General features: G+C 40.0%; 1 protein-coding gene across 1 annotated transcript in view; it reads right to left on the minus strand.

Annotated features, from left to right (window-relative positions):
* LOC139421614 (vesicular glutamate transporter 1-like) overlaps positions 1–20,428 on the minus strand; it is a 60,245-nt gene that overhangs the window by 12,187 nt on the left and 27,630 nt on the right. Inside the window, exons 3-9 of the mRNA XM_071172673.1 lie at positions 15,271–15,389; positions 13,724–13,838; positions 13,400–13,487; positions 7,141–7,227; positions 5,279–5,421; positions 4,835–4,984; positions 3,184–3,316 (exon numbers count right to left, since the gene is read on the minus strand). Coding sequence (XP_071028774.1) covers positions 3,184–3,316; positions 4,835–4,984; positions 5,279–5,421; positions 7,141–7,227; positions 13,400–13,487; positions 13,724–13,838; positions 15,271–15,389 — 835 coding nt within the window. The remainder of the gene's footprint in view (positions 1–3,183; positions 3,317–4,834; positions 4,985–5,278; positions 5,422–7,140; positions 7,228–13,399; positions 13,488–13,723; positions 13,839–15,270; positions 15,390–20,428) is intronic.

Raw genomic sequence — 20,428 nt, forward strand, 5'->3', positions numbered from 1 at the left:
GAGAACGTTCTGCATTCCTTCTGTTTATATAACAATTAGAGAACGTTCTGCATTCCTTCTGTTTATATAACAATTATAGAACGTTCTGCATTCCTTCTGTTTTATATAACAATTAGAGAACGTTCTGCATTCCTTCTGTTTATATAACAATTATAGAACGTTCTGCATTCCTTCTGTTTTATATGACAATTATAGAATGTTCTGCATTCCTTCTGTTTATATAACAATTATAGAACGTTCTGCATTCCTTCTGTTTATATAACAATTATAGAACGTTCTGCATTCCTTCTGTTTATATAACAATTAGAGAACGTTCTGCATTCCTTCTGTTTATATAACAATTATAGAACGTTCTGCATTCTTTCTGTTTTATATGACAATTATAGAATGTTCTGCATTCCTTCTGTTTATATAACAATTAGAGAACGTTCTGCATTCCTTCTGTTTATATAACAATTAGAGAACGTTCTGCATTCCTTCTGTTTATATAACAATTATAGAATGTTCTGCATTCCTTCTGTTTATATAACAATTATAGAATGTTCTGCATTCCTTCTGTTTATATAACAATTATAGAACGTTCTGCATTCCTTCTGTTTATATAACAATTATAGAACGTTCTGCATTCCTTCTGTTTATATAACAATTAGAGAACGTTCTGCATTCCTTCTGTTTTATATAACAATTATAGAACGTTCTGCATTCCTTCTGTTTTATATAACAATTATAGAACGTTCTGCATTCCTTCTGTTTATATAACAATTAGAGAATGTTCTGCATTCCTTCTGTTTATATAACAATTCTAGAATGTTCTGCATTCCTTCTGTTTATATAACAATTATAGAACGTTCTGCATTCCTTCTGTTTATATAACAATTATAGAACGTTCTGCATTCCTTCTGTTTATATAACAATTAGAGAACGTTCTGCATTCCTTTTGTTTATATAACAATTAGAGAACGTTCTGCATTCCTTCTGTTTATATAACAATTAGAGAACGTTCTGCATTCCTTCTGTTTATATAACAATTAGAGAACGTTCTGCATTCCTTCTGTTTATATAACAATTAGAGAACGTTCTGCATTCCTTCTGTTTATATAACAATTAGAGAACGTTCTGCATTCCTTCTGTTTATATAACAATTATAGAACGTTCTGCATTCCTTCTGTTTTATATAACAATTATAGAACGTTCTGCATTCCTTCTGTTTTATATAACAATTATAGAACGTTCTGCATTCCTTCTGTTTATATAACAATTAGAGAACGTTCTGCATTCCTTCTGTTTATATAACAATTATAGAACGTTCTGCATTCCTTCTGTTTTATATAACAATTAGAGAACGTTCTGCATTCCTTCTGTTTATATAACAATTAGAGAACGTTCTGCATTCCTTCTGTTTATATAACAATTAGAGAACGTTCTGCATTCCTTCTGTTTATATAACAATTATAGAACGTTCTGCATTCCTTCTGTTTTATATGACAATTATAGAATGTTCTGCATTCCTTCTGTTTATATAACAATTAGAGAACGTTCTGCATTCCTTCTGTTTATATAACAATTAGAGAACGTTCTGCATTCCTTCTGTTTATATAACAATTAGAGAACGTTCTGCATTCCTTCTGTTTATATAACAATTAGAGAACGTTCTGCATTCCTTCTGTTTATATAACAATTATAGAACGTTCTGCATTCCTTCTGTTTATATAACAATTAGAGAACGTTCTGCATTCCTTCTGTTTATATAACAATTAGAGAACGTTCTGCATTCCTTTTTATTGGTTCGATGGTTTTGTTCTTCCCCTCTCTGACACAAATAGGTTGTGTTGGGACGTTGAGCTAACGTTGAGCTAACGTAGTTCTGGCACTGAGAGTTACCTATCTCCTGTTCTGTTCTGTGAGACTGCTCTCATTAGCAGAGGGGCCAGTGATGCGTACACAGCATGCTTGTGTTAGCGCAGTCCCAGCTGTAGAATCATCAGTTTGATCCCGGCTAGCACACCACTACCACTAGCTCACAGCAGCAGAACATGTCTGTGTGCTGCCACCGTCATACACTGTGCTCTCTCAGGCACTTTAATACTGCTGTTACACACATGATGCCCTCATGAACAAGCTGCCGCCACAGTCACACACTTTATTTTACACTCACAATCACACATCTTCGTCATCAGCTGTTTGGGCCTTCCCTCTCTCTCTCTCTCTCTCTCTCTCTCTCTCTCTCTCTCTCTCTCTCTCTCTCTCTCTCGCTCTCTCTCTCTCTCTCTCCCTCTCTCTCTCTCTGTCCCTCTCTCTCTCCATCCCTCCGTCCCTCTGTCCCTCTCTCTCTCTCTCTCTCTCTCTCTCTGTCCCTCTCTCTCTCTCTGTCCCTCTCTCTCTCTCTCTCTCTCTCTCTCGCTCTGTCCCTCTCTCTCTCTCTGTCCCTCACTCTCTCTGTCCCCCTCTCTCTCTCTCTCTCCTCCCTTATAACTACAGGATTTTCATTTGAGCCAGTTTGCTACAGCATGAAACTAATCCAACAGCAACAGGAAATGTGAATTATTATGTGGATTAGAATTCATGGACAGTTTTTGAAAGGTTGAATCTGAAATTACACTACAAGTTTGAAATGAAGTGTATTGCATAAAAGTTATCCTGCAACACGACCCACCCCTCTCTGCCTCAGTCTCTCCCTCCCCCTGCTCAGCTAAAAACCTCTCTATTTGTCCTCCCTCCCACTCCACTTTATCCATCCTCCTCTCTCTCTCCACCCACTTTCTCCCCTACTTTTCAATTCAATTCAAGGGCTTTATTGGCATGGGAGACATATGTTAACATTGCCAAAGAAAGTGAAGTAGATAATAAACCAAAGTGAAACAAACTATAAAAAACAACAGTAAACATTAAACTCACATTACACTTGTTCTAAACATTACACTTGTTCTTCACTGGTTGCCCTTTTCTTGTGGCAACAGGTGACAAATCTTGCTGCTGTGATGCACACTGTGGTATTTCACACAGTAGATATGGGAGTTAATAAAAAATTGTGTTTGTTTTCGAATCCAAGTTTCCCTTAAGTACAGATCTAGGATCAACTTCCCCTCCCCCAATCCTAACTTGAACCATTAGTGAGGGAAATGCAAAACTGACCCCATATCTGTGTCTATATAGGGGAAAGTTCACTGTGGAGTGGGCTCTCACCTCCACAGTTCATGAGCTTCCTGACGTTGGTGGTGGTCATGATGTTGTGTGTTCGAAGGTAGTCGGCCAGCTGTCCCCCGATGGGCACAATGATGGTCATCACCAGATGTGGCAAGGCCGACACCATCCCCACCTGACAGAGAGAGAGAGAATTCACAAAATGGAACAAACACCAAATTAAGACTCTGCATGCAGACTTCTGCAAAAACATCCTCTGTGTACAACTTAAAACATCAAACAATGCATGCAGAACAGAATGAGGACGATACCCCCTAATTATCAAAATCCAGAAAATAGTTAAAATAGTTAAATTCCACCTAAAACGAAGCAATTCCCCAACCTTCTATAACAAAGCCATCACAAACATAAACAGACCCCACAGATCCCCAGGACAGCAACACAATTAGACCAAACCGAATCATTGAGAAAACAAAAAGATAATTACACATTGGAAAGAATTTCCCAAAAAACAGAGCAAACTGGAATGCTATTTGTCCCTAAACAGAGAGAACACAGTGGCAGAATACCTGACCACTGTGACTGACATACATTTTGACTATGTACTGTACAGACTCAGTGAGCATAGCCTTGCTATTGAGAAAGGCTCCCGTAGGCAGACATGACTCTCAAGAGAAAACAGGCGATGTGATCACTGCCCACAAAATGAGGTGGAAACTGAGCTGCACTTCCTAACCTCTTGCCAAATGTATGACCATATTAGATACACATATTTCCCTCAGATCACAATGACCCACAAAGAATTCCAAAACAAACCCAATTTTTCTATACTCCCATATCTACTGGGTGAAATACCACAGTGTGTCATAGCAGCAAGATTTGTGACATTTTGCCACAAGAAAAGGTCAACCAGTGAAGAACAAACACCACAACCCATATTTATTTATGTTTATATTTATGTTTATTTATTTTTCACATCAATATAACACTGTATATAGCCATAATATGACATTTGAAATGTGTCTATTCCTTTGAAACGTGTCAGTGTAATGTTTAATGTTAATTTTTGATTGTTTATTTCACTTTAGTTTATTATCTATTTCACTTGCTTTGTAAATGTAAACATATGTTTCCCATGCCCATGCCTGTTTTCTTCACAAATACAAAAAATGTGAAACTATGGTGGGCCAAATTTAACCCGTAGACCACCAGTTGTTTTTCTCTGGGCTAGGGGTTAGAGGCCAGGGGATAGGGGCTAGGTTAGGGGACAGGGGCTAGGCTAGGGGATAGGGGCTAGGCTAGGGGATAGGGGCTAGGCTAGGGGCTAGGGATAGGGGATAGGCTAGGGGATAGGCTAGGGGCTAGGGGATAGGGGCTAGGCTAGGGGATAGAGGCTAGGGGATAGGGGCTAGGCTAGGGGATAGGGGATAGAGGCTAGGGGATAGGGGCTAGGCTAGGGGATAGGGGCTAGGGTAGGGGATAGAGGTTAGGGGATAGGGGCTAGGCTAGGGGATAGGGGCTATGGGATAGAGGCTAGGGGATAAGGGCTATGGGATAGAGGCTAGGGGCTAGGGGATAGGGGCTAGGCTAGGGGATAGGGGATAGAGGCTAGGGGCTAGGGGGATAGAGGCTAGGGGATAGGGGATAGGTAATAGGGGATAGGGGTTAATTCATAATTAAAACTCTGTCTCACCTTGCTGATCTCAAAGCCAAACACTTCCTCAAAGTAGGCCGGCTGGCTGATGAGAAGCAGGTAGAAAGTCCAGCTCCTGCAGAAGTTGGCTACGATAATGGCGTACACCGGCATGGACGTGAAGAATGCTCTCCATGGGGTTTTGAATTTCTGCAACAAGGAGGAATTAGAGATGGTTGTGCTCACAGTCCTCACCAGCCCTCACACAGCAAAAAAAGTGAAATTATAGAGGGATGTGGTGTGTGTGTGTGTGTGTGTGTGTGTGTGTGTGTGTGTGTGTGTGCGTGCGTGCGTGCGTTTGTGTGTGTGTGTGTGTGTGTGTGTGTGTGTGTGTGTGTGTGTGTGTGTGTGTGTGTGTGTGTGTGTGTGTGTGTGTGTGTGTGTGTGTGTGTGAGACAGTGCAGTTTGTTTGAAATAAAATGTTTCATGCGTCTTGGTGCTTACCTGTAGAGGATTGGCAAAACCTGCTGACTCTCCGATGGCTTCCTCAATGTACTTCCTCTCCTCAGGGGTGATAGTGGGGTGGGCTGCCGGGCTTTCATACGACACCAGGATCCAGAAGAGATACCATGCTATCCCAAAACTGCCTGGGAGAGGGAGGGAGAGGGAGAGAGAGGAGGAGAGAGGTAAAGGGGGAGAGAGAGGATGACAGAGGTAGAGAGATAAAGAGGAGAGAGAGGAGAGAGGTAGAGAGATAAAGAGGAGAAGGAGGAGAGAGGTAGAGAGGTAAAGAGGAGAAGGAGGAGAGAGGTAGAGGGGTAAAGTGGGGAGAAAGAGGAGGAGAGAGGAGGAGAGAGGTAGAGAGGTAAAGAGGAGAGAGAGGAGGGGAGAGGTAGAGAGGTAAAGGGGGAGAGAGAAAGGAGGAGAGAGGTAGAGAGGTAAAGAGGAGAGAGAAAGGAGGAGAGAGGTAGAGAGGTAGAGAGGTAAAGAGGAGAGAGAAAGGAGGAGAGAGATAGAGAGGTAAAGTGGAGAGAGAGAGGAGGAGAGAGGTAGAGAGATCAAGAGGAGAGAGAGGAGAGAGGTAGAGGTAAAGAGGAGAAGGAGGAGAGAGGTAGAGAGGTAAAGAGGAGAAGGAGGAGAGAGGTAGAGAGGTAAAGAGGAGAAGGAGGAGAGAGGTAGAGAGGTAAAGAGGAGAAGGAGGAGAGAGGTAGAGAGGTAAAGAGGAGAAGGAGGAGAGAGGTAGAGAGGTAAAGAGGAGAAGGAGGAGAGAGGTAGAGAGGTAAAGAGGAGAAGGAGGAGAGAGGTAGAGGGGTAAAGTGGGGAGAAAGAGGAGGAGAGAGGAGGAGAGAGGTAGAGAGGTAAAGAGGAGAGAGAGGAGGGGAGAGGTAGAGAGGTAAAGGGGGAGAGAGAAAGGAGGAGAGAGGTAGAGAGGTAAAGAGGAGAGAGAAAGGAGGAGAGAGGTAGAGAGGTAGAGAGGTAAAGAGGAGAGAGAAAGGAGGAGAGAGATAGAGAGGTAAAGTGGAGAGAGAGAGGAGGAGAGAGGTAGAGAGGTAAAGGGGGAGAGAGGGAAGGAGAGAGGTAGAGAGGTAAAGAGGAGAGAGAGGAGGGGAGAGGTAGAGAGGAAAAGGGGGAGAGGAGGAGAGAGGTAGAGAGGTAAGAGGGAGAGAGAGGAGGAGAGCGGTAGAGAGGTAAAGAGGGGAGAGAAGGGTAGGAAAAGAGAGGTAGAGGGGTAAAGGGGAGAGAGAGGAGGAGAGAGGTAGAGTTAAAGAGGCGCGAGAGAGGAGAGAGGTCAAATGGAGAGAGAGAGCAGAGAGAGAGGAGGAGAGTGGAAGAGAGGTAAAGAGGGGAGAGAAGGGTAGGAAATGAGAAGGGTGGAGTAGGGAGAAAGGTAGGGTAGGGAGAATGGTCTCTACAGTACACTACAGTGATGACACGTTTGCAATAACATAAATTGTGTCAGTTTGGATGTCATTGTCATAGAAAAAATACCCAGCAAGCCCCATGTCTCTACCGCTCTCCTCCTATGAACTGGTGCTATACCGCTAGCTCCCCAAAGGAGGCTAGCACTGGCTAACTGAGTAGTCAGCATACCACTTTCAATAGTCTGGGCTACCAAAACTGGGTCATGGGCAGTAGGCAGCTGAGCAGGGGCCACCCACTGTAAAAAAAAATGTATTTTACCTTTATTTAACTAGGCAAGTCAGTTAAGAACAGCCTAGGAACAGAACGCCAGATTTGAACTTGCAACCTTCCGGTTACTAGTCCAACGCTCTAACCACTAGGCTAAGCTTGCTGGGGTTTATCTTAGGGGACCTGTATGGTGATGAGACAGTTAAACTCGGTACTGCCCGGTTGGTTTTACTCACCATAGACGTAGAAGACTGAAGGCCACCCTACATACTGAACCAAGACCCCAGCAAGAGGCATGGCCACCACAGCTCCCGCATAGGAACCTGTGACACAAAGAAAGAGCAAGACACAGAAATATGGTACATTGATGTTTCTATTGTTGTTGTGTAATGCCTCCGTCAGGCCAGATCTGAACACCTCAGCACCCACAATCAAAGTCAGTAGCAATAGCTAGCTAGCTCACGCAATATTTGGTTCTGGGTTTCGAGATTAGCTAGCAAGCTAATGAACTAACCTAGCCAACTAACGAACTAATGAACTAACTAGCTAACCTAGCCAACTAACGTTGGAGGTTAACAATTAACTTACAGTAAGAACAGTTAATTAGCTCTTTGCTAGAAAAGATTACGCTGCCTCCTAAACTGATAAGGTGGCTTCACTAATGTTTACACATTGACAAGTCCTGTTCATTGTCAATGCCTATGAAAAGTAACAGCACAGGAGGTTGGTGGCACCTTAATTGGGGAGGATGGGCTCGTGGTAATGGCTGGAGCGGAATCGGTGGAATGGTATCAAATACATCAAACATATGATTTCCATGGTTTCCATGTGTTTGATGCCATTCCATTCCCTCCGTTCCAGACATTTTTATGAGCCGTCCTCCCCTCAATAGCCTTCACTGATTCACAGCATTATACTTATAACCCGTTACATACTGTATGTGGACAGGGACAAACAGAAATGGGCCTCCACTGATTCACAGCATTACAGTTATAACCCGTTACATACTGTATGCGGACAGGGACAAACAGAAATGTTTCTAACAGAAAACATTTAAAAAGCATAACCATGGTAGCAGTTGAAAGAGAAGACATTTAAAAAGCATAACCATGGTAGCAGTTGAAAGAGAAGACATTTAAAAAGCATAACCATGGTAGCAGTTGAAAGGGAAGACATTTAAAAAGCATAACCATGGTAGCAGTGGAAAGAGAAGACATTTAAAAAGCATAACCATGGTAGCAGTGGAAAGAGAAGACATTTAAAAAGCATAACCATGGTAGCAGTGGAAAGAGAAGACATTTAAAAAGCATAACCATGGTAGCAGTGGAAAGAGAAGACATTTAAAAAGCATAACCATGGTAGCAGTGGAAAGAGAAGACATTTAAAAAGCATAACCATGGTAGCAGTGGAAAGAGAAGACATTTAAAAAGCATAACCATGGTAGCAGTGGAAAGAGGAGACATTTAAAAAGCATAACCATGGTAGCAGTTGAAAGAGAAGACATTTAAAAAGCATAACCATGGTAGCAGTTGAAAGGGAAGACATTTAAAAAGCATAACCATGGTAGCAGTTGAAAGAGAAGACATTTAAAAAGCATAACCATGGTAGCAGTTGAAAGAGAAGACATTTAAAAAGCATAACCATGGTAGCAGTTGAAAGGGAAGACATTTAAAAAGCATAACCATGGTAGCAGTTGAAAGAGAAGACATTTAAAAAGCATAACCATGGTAGCAGTTGAAAGGGAAAACATTTAAAAAGCATAACCATGGTAGCAGTTGAAAGAGAAGACATTTAAAAAGCATAACCATGGTAGCAGTTGAAAGAGAAGACATTTAAAAAGCATAACCATGGTAGCAGTGGAAAGAGAAGACATTTAAAAAGCATAACCATGGTAGCAGTTGAAAGAGAAGACATGTAAAAAGCATAACCATGGTAGCAGTTGAAAGAGAAGACATTTAAAAAGCATAACCATGGTAGCAGTTGAAAGAGAAGACATTTAAAAAGCATAACCATGGTAGCAGTTGAAAGAGAAGACATTTAAAAAGCATAACCATGGTAGCAGTTGAAAGAGAAGACATTTAAAAAGCATAACCATGGTAGCAGTTGAAAGAGAAGACATTTAAAAAGCATAACCATGGTAGCAGTGGAAAGAGAAGACATTTAAAAAGCATAACCATGGTAGCAGTTGAAAGGGAAAACAGAACAAAGGTGAGGATACAATCAAAGCAAATACATGACTGTTGATATTTACATTTACTGGACTTTTCACAGCATTTGTCAATAATAGAATCTGGAAATATGCTGGATACATTCAGTGACATAATAAGAATATTCATGCAACATTTGGGCTAGGTGAAACATTTTATTTGGAACAAAGCCCTGTATTTGCATATGTGAACTGATTGCCCCGCATCTATCTTCAGAGCTTGTGCTGCTAGGTGACCTAAACTGGGACATGCTTAACACCCCAGCCCTCCTACAATCTAAGCTTGATGCCCTCAATCTCACACAAATTATCAATGAACCTACCAGGTACCACCACAAAGCCGTAAACACGGGCACCCTCATAGATATCATCCTAACCATCTTGCCCTCTAAATTCACCTCTGCTGTTTTCAACCAAGATCTCAGCGATCACTGCCTCATTGCCTGCATCCGTAATGGGTCAGTGGTCAAACGACCTCCACTCATCACTGTCAAACGCTCCCTGAAACACTTCAGCGAGCAGGCCTTTCTAATCGACCTGGCCTGGGTATCCTGGGGGGATATTGACCTCATCCCGTCAGTAGAGGATTTTTAAATGCCTTCCTCACCATCTTAAATAAGCATGCCCCATACAAGAAATTTAGAACCAGGAACAGATATAGCCCTTGGTTCTCTCCAGACCTGACTGCCCTTAACCAACACAATAACACCCTGTGGCGTTCTGCATTAGCATCAAACAGCCCCCGTGATATGCAACTTTTCAGTGAAGTTAGAAACCAATATACACAGGCAGTTAGAAAAGCCAAGGCTAGCTTTTTCAAGCAGAAATTTGCTTTCTGCAACACAAACTCAAAAAAGTTCTGGGACACTGTAAAGTCCATGGAGAATAAGAACACCTCCTCCAAGCTGCCCACTGCACTGAGGATAGGAAACTGTCACCACCAATAAATCCACTATAATTGAGAATTTCAATAAGCATTTTTCTACGGCTAGCCATGCATTCCACCTGGCTACCCCTACCCCGGTCAACAGCAATGCACCCCCCACAGCAACCTGCCCAAGCCTTACCCATTTCTCCTTCTCCCAAATCCAGTCAGCTGATGTTCTGAAAGAGCTGCAAAATCTGGATCCCTACAAATCAGCCAGGCTAGACAATCTGGACCCTTTCTTTCTAAAAATGATCTGCCGAAATTGTTGCAACCCCTATTACTAGCCTGTTCAATCTCTCTTTCGTGTCGTCTGAGATTCCCAAAGATTGGAAAGCAGCTGCGGTCATCCCCCTCTTCAAAGGGGACACACACTCTTGACCCAAACTGCTACAGACCTATATCTATCCTACCCTGCCTTTCTAAGTCTTCGAAAGCCAAGTCAACAAACAGATCACCGACCATTTCGAATCCCACCGCACCTTCTCCGCTATGCAATCTGGTTTCAGAGCTGGTCATGGGTGCACCTCAGCCACGCTCAATATCCTAAACGATATCTTAACCGCCATCGATAAGAAACAATACTGTGCAGCCGTATTCATTGACCTGGCCAAGGCTTTCGACTCTGTCAATCACCACATCCTCATCGGCAGACTCGATAGCCTTGGTCTCTCAAATGATTGCCTCGGCTGTTTCACCAACTACTTCTCTGATAGAGTTCAGTGTGTCAAATCGGAGGGCCTGTTGTCTGGGCCTCTGCCAGTCTCTATGGGGGTGCCACAGGGTTCAATTCTCGGGCCAACTCTCATCTCTGTATACATCAATGATGTCACTCTTGCTGCTGGTGATTCTCTGATTCACCTCTACGCAGGTGACACTGTTCTGTATACTTCTGGCCCTTCGTTGGACACTGTGTTAACAACCCTCCAGACGAGCTTCAATGCCATTCAGCTCTCCTTCACTGGCCTCCAACTGCTCTTAAATACAAGTAAAACTAAATGCATGCTCTTCAACCGATCGCTGCCTGCACCTGCCCGCCCGTCCAGCATCACTACTCTGGACGGTTCTGACTTAGAATATGTGGACAACTACAAATACCTAGGTGTCTGGTTAGACTGTAAACTCTCCTTCCAGACTCACATCAAACATCTCCAATCCAAAGTTAAATCTAGAATTGGCTTCCTATTTTGCAACAAAGCATCCTTCACTCATGCTGCCAAACATACCCTCGTAAAACTGACCATCCTACCGATCCTCGACTTCGGCGATGTAATTTACAATATAGCCTCCAATACCCTACTTAATAAATTGGATGCAGTCTATCACAGTGCCATCCATTGTCACCAAAGCCCCATATACTACCCACCACTGCGACCTGTACGCTCTCGTTGGCTGGCCTTCGCTTCATACTCGTCGCCAAACCCACTGGCTCCAGGTCATCTACAAGACCCTGCTAGGTAAAGTCCCCCCTTATCTCAGCGCACTGGTCACCTTAGCAGAACACACCTGTAGCACACGCTCCAGCAGGTATATCTCTCTGGTCCCCCCAAAAACAATTCATCCTTTGGCCGCCTCTCCTTCCAGTTCTCTGCTGCCAATGACTGGAACGAACTACAAAAATCTCTGAAACTGGAAACACTTATCTCCCTCACTAGCTTTAAGCACCAACTGTCAGAGCAGCTCACAGATTACTGCACCTACCTCTTTCCCTACTGTATTTATTTATTTATTTTGCTCCCACCCCATTATTTCTATTTCTACTTTGCACATTCTTTCACTGCAAATCTACCATTCCAGTGTTTTACTTGATATATTGTATTTACTTCGCCACCATGGCCTTTTTTGCCTTTACCTCCCTCATCTCACCTCATTTGCTCACATTGTATATAGACTTATTTTTCTACTGTATTATTGACTGTATGTTTGTTTTACTCCATGTGTAACTCTGTGTTGTTGTATGTGTCAAACTGCTTTGCTTTATCTTGGCCAGGTCGCAATTGTAAATGAGAACTTGTTCTCAATTTGCCTATCTGGTTAAATAAAGGTGAAATAAATAAATAAAAATCCCCACCATCACACAATTAATCCCCACCATCACACAATGTTATGCAATCCAACAACAGTCCACTACAATCCAACAACGGTCCACTACAATCCAACAACGATCCATTACAATCCAACAACGGTCCACTACAATCCAACAACGATCCATTACAATCCAACAACGATCCATTACAATCCAACAACGATCCATTACAATCCAACAACGATCCATTACAATCCAACAACGATCCACTACAATCCAACAACGATCCATTACAATCCAACAACGGTCCACTACAATCCAACAACGATCCACTACAATCCAACAACGATCCACTACAATCCAACAACGATCCATTACAATCCAACAACGATCCATTACAATCCAACAACGATCCATTACAATCCAACAACGGTCCACTACAATCCAACAACGATCCACTACAATCCAACAACGATCCATTACAATCCAACAACGATCCATTACAATCCAACAACGGTCCACTACAATCCAACAACGATCCATTACAATCCAACAACGATCCATTACAATCCAACAACGATCCATTACAATCCAACAACGATCCATTACAATCCAACAACGATCCATTACAATCCAACAACGGTCCACTACAATCCAACAACGATCCATTACAATCCAACAACGATCCATTACAATCCAACAACGATCCACTACAATCCAACAACGGTCCACTACAATCCAACAACAGTCCATTACAAATCTCCATCTGGTTTAGGTAAAATCATCAATTGAAAGTGCCTCAAATTTAAGCTCTTATCAGTGACCAAATCTGCCATTTTGATCTCATACCTGGACCCTGGAGTGTAAAGGGCTACATACACTTCCTGCAGCAGAGAATGCATCAATGGAGGCTGTTGAGGGGAGGACGGCTCATAATAATGGCTGGAATGGAGCGAATGGAATGGCATGTATTTGATACCATTCCATCCATTCCACTCCAGCCATTACCACGAACCCATCCTCCCCAATTAAGGTGCCACCAACCTCCTGTGGAATGCATGCATACAGTATGTAGGAAGACAATGTGCTGCACTAGATTTATTTGGGATGTTACCAATAGGAACTTTACTATAATGTTGAGGTTGTTTATAAGCACATCTTAGCTACCCTCTTGACAAGAACATCAAGTAACATCACAAATGGTTGGATCCAGTAATGTGTAGAGTAGTCCTTATTATCCCCGGGGGAAATGCATTCATTCATTGTGTGGTTTAAGAGAGAGAAAAGGGGAGGGAGAGCGTGAGAGGATGTTTAAATCCATTTATTTTAGTATCTTACCACAGAATGCTGTTGTGGCCAGTCGACTTCTCTCTAGAGGCGGGGCCCATTTGGCCCAGATCCCATGGCATGCTGGGTAAGATACGCCCTATAGGGAGGTAATGAAGTGATGCACACAGTAAATATCCGCACACAGTAAATATCCAAACATAATATTCAACGCACGCACGCACGCACGCGCGCGCACGCACGCGCGCGCGCGCACGCACACACACACACACACACACACACACACACACACACACACACACACACACACACACACACACACACACACACACACACACACACACACACAGAGAGAGACAGATGCACTCTAAGTACCTCGACGAGGCCTTGGCATATCCTGACTAGTATGACACAGCTGTAGTGTGTACGAGCAGCAGATGGAATCAGCATGTTGAGAGTGGATGTGGCCACTATGGCGAAGCCAAACACGCTGAAACACACCAAGACAGAAACAGTCAGAGACAAACACAACCAGCCTTCATTTCAACCACTGAGAGCTATAGAGACCAGCCTTCATTTCAACCACTGAGAGCTATAGAGACCAGCCTTCATTTCAACCACTGAGAGCTATAGAGACCAGTCTTCATTTCAACCACTGAGAGCGATAGAGACCATGGTTCATTAGGGGTCAGTTTAATTTTCAATTTAGTTTAATTCAGGAAGTAATTATTGGCAAATATTTTCTATGAAGATAAAATATTTAAATTCTATAAAGATTTAAATTCATGAGCTGGTTTTCATTTCATTTGACTGATATCAACATGTAATTAACCCCAATCCTGAGAGAAATGTCTTTGGTGTTATTCATGAGACTGTCCCAACCTTTGTAGCAGTTCAAAATGTCTGATGGAAACCCTTGACTATAAGGGCTCCGTCTATACATTAGTAAAAATGAATACATCACTTTTTGATTGAGGCAACATCCGAAGCCATAGTTTAGTAGCCAATGTATACTGTTCTCTTAGTTTTTGTACCGCTTATAAATGTGTTAGTTAAGCCAACTGAGTGGCCTTGTGGTAGGACTGTCCACCCTGAGATTGGAAGGTAGGGGGTTCAATCCCCGGCCAAGTCATACCAAAGGCTGTATGAATGGGACCCATTCATGGGACCCATTGGCTCTCTGCATTAAGGAGATAGATGGAGAATAATGTCCTGTCCAGGGGATGTACTTGTTCATCAAGCTGCTACAGAAACAGGAGATAACAGACTCCTGTTATGATGAGGCTACTACTTATGGATAAGTCATATTGGACCCCTTCATGTTATCATAACAGTACTGTTATTAGATGTTGTTTGGGGACAAAGGAGAAAGTGGGAAATATAATGTATACTTTAGTCAAATATAATGTATACTTTTGTCAAAATAATGTATACTTTAGTCAAATATAATGTAAACTTTAGTCAAATATAATGTATACTCTAGTAAAATATAATGTATACTTTAGTCAAATATAACGTATACCTTAGTCAAAATAGTGTATACTTTAGTCAAATATAATGTATACTCTAGTAAAATTGAATGTATATTTTAGTAAATATAATGTATACTTCAGTAAAATATAATGTATACTCTAGTAAAATAGAATGTATACTTTAGTCAAATATAATGTTTACTCTAGTAAAATATAATGTATATTTTTGTAAATATAATGTATACTTTAGTCAAATGAATCCTAGTAGTAAAAAAGTTGACCTCCGACACGTTTGAGGAAAGGTATTGACATACAATAAGGAAATCAGTCAATCAATAGAGGAATAATAAACCCAAAGCATGCTAAAACGTACATACTTGTTAGCTTAGTATTTTTGACATATGAGACCTCCAGGAATCTGTGTGACGATGTATCCTAAAATGCACTTACTTGTTAGCTTTATATTTTTGACATATAAAACCTCCGGGAATCTGTGTGACGATGTATCCCCAGAAGAAGGACCCGTGGATCATCCCCACGGTCTCTGGATCCCAGCTGAACTGTGCTGCCTGGGGGGAGAGAAAGAGGAGGAGTGACCATGGTTGTGCTCATAAGACACCAAACGGAAGAAAACCATCTGGGAGCAAGGGACTACCTGGATTTGTACAATAAGAAACGCTCATTTAGATTTTCAGTTGCAGAACATTTTTGAAGCATTTTTTCGTTGCGTGTCCTAATGAACACAACCCATGACTACGGATGTGTAGCGGAGTGGGTTCGTTAAATAATGCTTGAGTGATGAGAAACCTTGCCTGAGACCTGAAGACTTGTGTTAGCTTCCCAAGCACCTTGATAAAGGCTACACTTCAAAAGGTGCTGATTGTGATTATAAATAAGTATTTTCAAGTCAAAGTACATTGTCCATTGACAGTATTCTTCTTCCTCTGCACAAAAATAAAGCTTGGACACACTCCAACCTCAGCGAGGTCGGAAACAACCGGAAGTATGCGGTTTTCATTGATACAGTATCTTCAACCTAGCTTGCTTTTCCCCTGAAAAATGGATGTGTGGACCCCGCTCAGGTATTTATTTTACACCTGCTACGTTAGGTTACACACACTATGAGTCTCCAAGCCCAAAGTTACAACCTTTGTTGTGGCCTGTAGCCAGCCCTCCCCCTGACCTGACCCCCTGACCCCAACCCTCCTCTTCCCACAACACTAGCTAGCAAGGTTATTTGCTACCATTCAGACAGCGAAGAAAGAAGGGAAAAGCCATCTTCAAGAAAATGGTTCTTTGGGAAGAAAGAGTGCCACATAGAACCATCGGTCACTTCAAAGAGCCTCCCCTTTTCAGACATTTACATTTGAGTCGTTAGCGCAGACAGTCATAGTAAGTAAATGTTTTCCTCATTAAAGCAGACAGTCATTGTAAATGTTTTCCTCATTAAAGCAGACAGTCATTGTAAGTAAATGTTTTCCTCATTAAAGCAGACACTCATAGTAAATGTTTTCCTCATTAAAGCAGACAGTCATAGTAAGTAAATGTTTTCCTCATTAAAGTAGACAGTCATTGTAAGTAAATGTTTTCCTCATTAAACAGACAGTCATAGTAAATGTTTTCCTCATTAAAGCAGCCAGTCATAGTAAGTAAATGCTTTCCTCATTAAAGCAGACAGTCATAGTAAATGTTTTCCTCATTAAAGAAGACACTCATAGTAAGTAAATGTTTTCCTCATTAAAGCAGACAGTCATAGTAAGTCAATGTTTTCCTCATTAAAGCAGACAGTCATAGTAAATGTTTTCCTCATTAAACAGAAAGTCATAGTAAATGTTTTCCTCATTAAACAGACAGTCATAGTAAATGTTTTCCTCATTAAAGCAGACAGTCATAGTAAATGTTTTCCTCATTAAAGCAGACAGTCATAGTAAGTAAATGTTTTCCTCATTAAAGTAGACAGTCATAGTAAGTAAATGTTTTCCTCATTAAAGCAGACAGTCATAGTAAATGTTTTCCTCATTAAAGCAGACACTCATAGTAAGTAAATGTTTTCCTCATTAAAGCAGACAGTCATAGTAAATGTTTTCCTCATTAAAGCAGACAGTCATAGTAAGTAAATGTTTTCCTCATTAAACAGACAGTCATAGTAAATGTTTTCCTCATTAAACAGACAGTCATAGTAAATGTTTTCCTCATTAAAGCAGACAGTCATAGTAAATGTTTTCCTCATTAAAGCAGACAGTCATAGTAAATGTTTTCCTCGTTAAAGCAGACAGTCATAGTAAATGTTTTCCTCATTAAAGCAGACAGTCATAGTAAGTAAATGTTTTCCTCATTAAAGCAGCCAGTCATAGTAAGTAAATGTTTTCCTCATTAAAGCAGACACTCATAGTAAATGTTTTCCTCATTAAAGCAGACAGTCATAGTAAGTAAATGTTTTCCTCATTAAAGTAGACAGTCATAGTAAATGTTTTCCTCATTAAAGCAGACAGTCATAGTAAATGTTTTCCTCATTAAAGCAGACAATCATAGTAAGTAAATGTTTTCCTCATTAAAGCAGACAGTCATAGTAAGTAAATGCTTTCCTCATTAAAGCAGACAGTCATAGTAAATGTTTTCCTCATTAAACAGAAAGTCATAGTAAATGTTTTCCTCATTAAACAGACAGTCATAGTAAATGTTTTCCTCATTAAAGCAGACAGTCATAGTAAGTAAATGTTTTCCTCATTAAAGCAGACAGTCATAGTAAGTAAATGTTTTCCTCATTAAAGCAGATAGTCATAGTAAATGTTTTCCTCATTAAACAGACAGTCATAGTAAGTAAATGTTTTCCTCATTAAAGCAGACAGTCATAGTAAGTAAATGTTTTCCTCATTAAAGCAGATAGTCATAGTAAATGTTTTCCTCATTAAAGCAGACAGTCATAGTAAATGTTTTCCTCATTAAACAGACAGTCATAGTAAGTAAATGTTTTCCTCATTAAAGCAGACAGTCATAGTAAATGTTTTCCTCATTAAAGCAGCCAGTCATAGTAAGTAAATGTTTTCCTCATTAAAGCAGACAGTCATAGTAAATGTTTTCCTCATAAAAGCAGACAGTCATAGTAAGTAAATGTTTTCCTCATTAAAGCAGACAGTCATAGTAAATGTTTTCCTCATTAAAGCAGAGAGTCATAGTAAGTAAATGTTTTCCTCATTAAAGCAGACAGTCATAGTAAGTAAATGTTTTCCTCATTAAAGCAGACAGTCATAGTAAGTAAATGTTTTCCTCATTAAAGCAGACAGTCATAGTAAGTAAATGTTTTCCTCATTAAAGCAGACAGTCATAGTAAGTAAATGTTTTCCTCATTAAAGCAGACAGTCATTGTAAGTAAATGTTTTCCTCATTAAAGCAGACACTCATAGTAAATGTTTTCCTCATTAAAGCAGACAGTCATAGTAAGTAAATGTTTTCCTCATTAAAGTAGACAGTCATAGTAAATGTTTTCCTCATTAAAGCAGCCAGTCATAGTAAGTAAATGCTTTCCTCATTAAAGCAGACAGTCATAGTAAATGTTTTCCTCATTAAAGCAGACACTCATAGTAAGTAAATGTTTTCCTCATTAAAGCAGACAGTCATAGTAAGTAAATGTTTTCCTCATTAAAGCAGACAGTCATAGTAAATGTTTTCCTCATTAAACAGAAAGTCATAGTAAATGTTTTCCTCATTAAACAGACAGTCATAGTAAATGTTTTCCTCATTAAAGCAGACAGTCATAGTAAATGTTTTCCTCATTAAAGCAGACAGTCATAGTAAGTAAATGTTTTCCTCATTAAAGCAGACAGTCATAGTAAGTAAATGTTTTCCTCATTAAAGCAGACAGTCATAGTAAGTAAATGTTTTCCTCATTAAAGCAGACAGTCATAGTAAATGTTTTCCTCATTAAAGCAGACAGTCATAGTAAGTAAATGTTTTCCTCATTAAAGCAGACAGTCATAGTAAGTAAATGTTTTCCTCATTAAAGCAGACACTCATAGTAAATGTTTTCCTCATTAAAGCAGACACTCATAGTAAGTAAATGCTTTCCTCATTAAAGCAGACAGTCATAGTAAATGTTTTCCTCATTAAAGCAGACACTCATAGTAAGTAAATGTTTTCCTCATTAAAGCAGACAGTCATAGTAAGTAAATGTTTTCCTCATTAAAGCAGACAGTCATAGTAAATGTTTTCCTCATTAAACAGAAAGTCATAGTAAATGTTTTCCTCATTAAACAGACAGTCATAGTAAATGTTTTCCTCATTAAAGCAGACAGTCATAGTAAATGTTTTCCTCATTAAAGCAGACAGTCATAGTAAGTAAATGTTTTCCTCATTAAAGCAGACAGTCATAGTAAGTAAATGTTTTCCTCATTAAAGCAGACAGTCATAGTAAGTAAATGTTTTCCTCATTAAAGCAGACAGTCATAGTAAATGTTTTCCTCATTAAAGCAGACAGTCATAGTAAGTAAATGTTTTCCTCATTAAAGCAGACAGTCATAGTAAGTAAATGTTTTCCTCATTAAAGCAGACACTCATAGTAAATGTTTTCCTCATTAAAGCAGACACTCATAGTAAGTAAATGTTTTCCTCATTAAAGCAGACAGTCATAGTAAATGTTTTCCTCATTAAAGCAGACAGTCATAGTAAGTAAATGGTTTCCTCATTAAACAGACAGTCATAGTAAATGTTTTCCTCATTAAACAGACAGTCATAGTAAATGTTTTCCTCATTAAAGCAGACAGTCATAGTAAATGTTTTCCTCATTAAAGCAGACAGTCATAGTAAATGTTTTCCTCATTAAAGCAGACAGTCATAGTAAATGTTTTCCTCATTAAAGCAGACAGTCATAGTAAGTAAATGTTTTCCTCATTAAAGCAGACAGTCATAGTAAGTAAATGTTTTCCTCATTAAAGCAGACACTCATAGTAAATGTTTTCCTCATTAAAGCAGACAGTCATAGTAAGTAAATGTTTTCCTCATTAAAGCAGACACTCATAGTAAATGTTTTCCTCATTAAAGCAGACAGTCATAGTAAGTAAATGTTTTTCTCATTAAAGCAGACAGTCATAGTAAGTAAATGTTTTCCTCATTAAAGCAGACAGTCATAGTAAATGTTTTCCTCATTAAAGCAGACACTCATAGTAAGTAAATGTTTTCCTCATTAAAGCAGACAGTCATAGTAAGTAAATGTTTTCCTCATTAAAGCAGACAGTCATAGTAAGTAAATGTTTTCCTCATTAAAGCAGACAGTCATAGTAAATGTTTTCCTCATTAAACAGAAAGTCATAGTAAATGTTTTCCTCATTAAAGCAGACAGTCATAGTAAATGTTTTCCTCATTAATCAGACAGTCATAGTAAATGTTTTCCTCATTAAAGCAGACAGTCATAGACATAAATGTTTTCCTCATTAAACAGACAGTCATAGTAAATGTTTTCCTCATTAAACAGACAGTCATAGACATAAATGTTTTCCTCATTAAACAGACAGCCATAGTAAATGTTTTCCTCATTAAAGCAGACAGTCATAGTAAGTAAATGTTTTCCTCATTAAAGTAGACAGTCATAGTAAGTAAATGTTTTCCTCATTAA

This window comes from Oncorhynchus clarkii, chromosome 12, assembly GCF_045791955.1.
Source record: "Oncorhynchus clarkii lewisi isolate Uvic-CL-2024 chromosome 12, UVic_Ocla_1.0, whole genome shotgun sequence".
Taxonomy (NCBI): domain Eukaryota; kingdom Metazoa; phylum Chordata; class Actinopteri; order Salmoniformes; family Salmonidae; genus Oncorhynchus; species Oncorhynchus clarkii.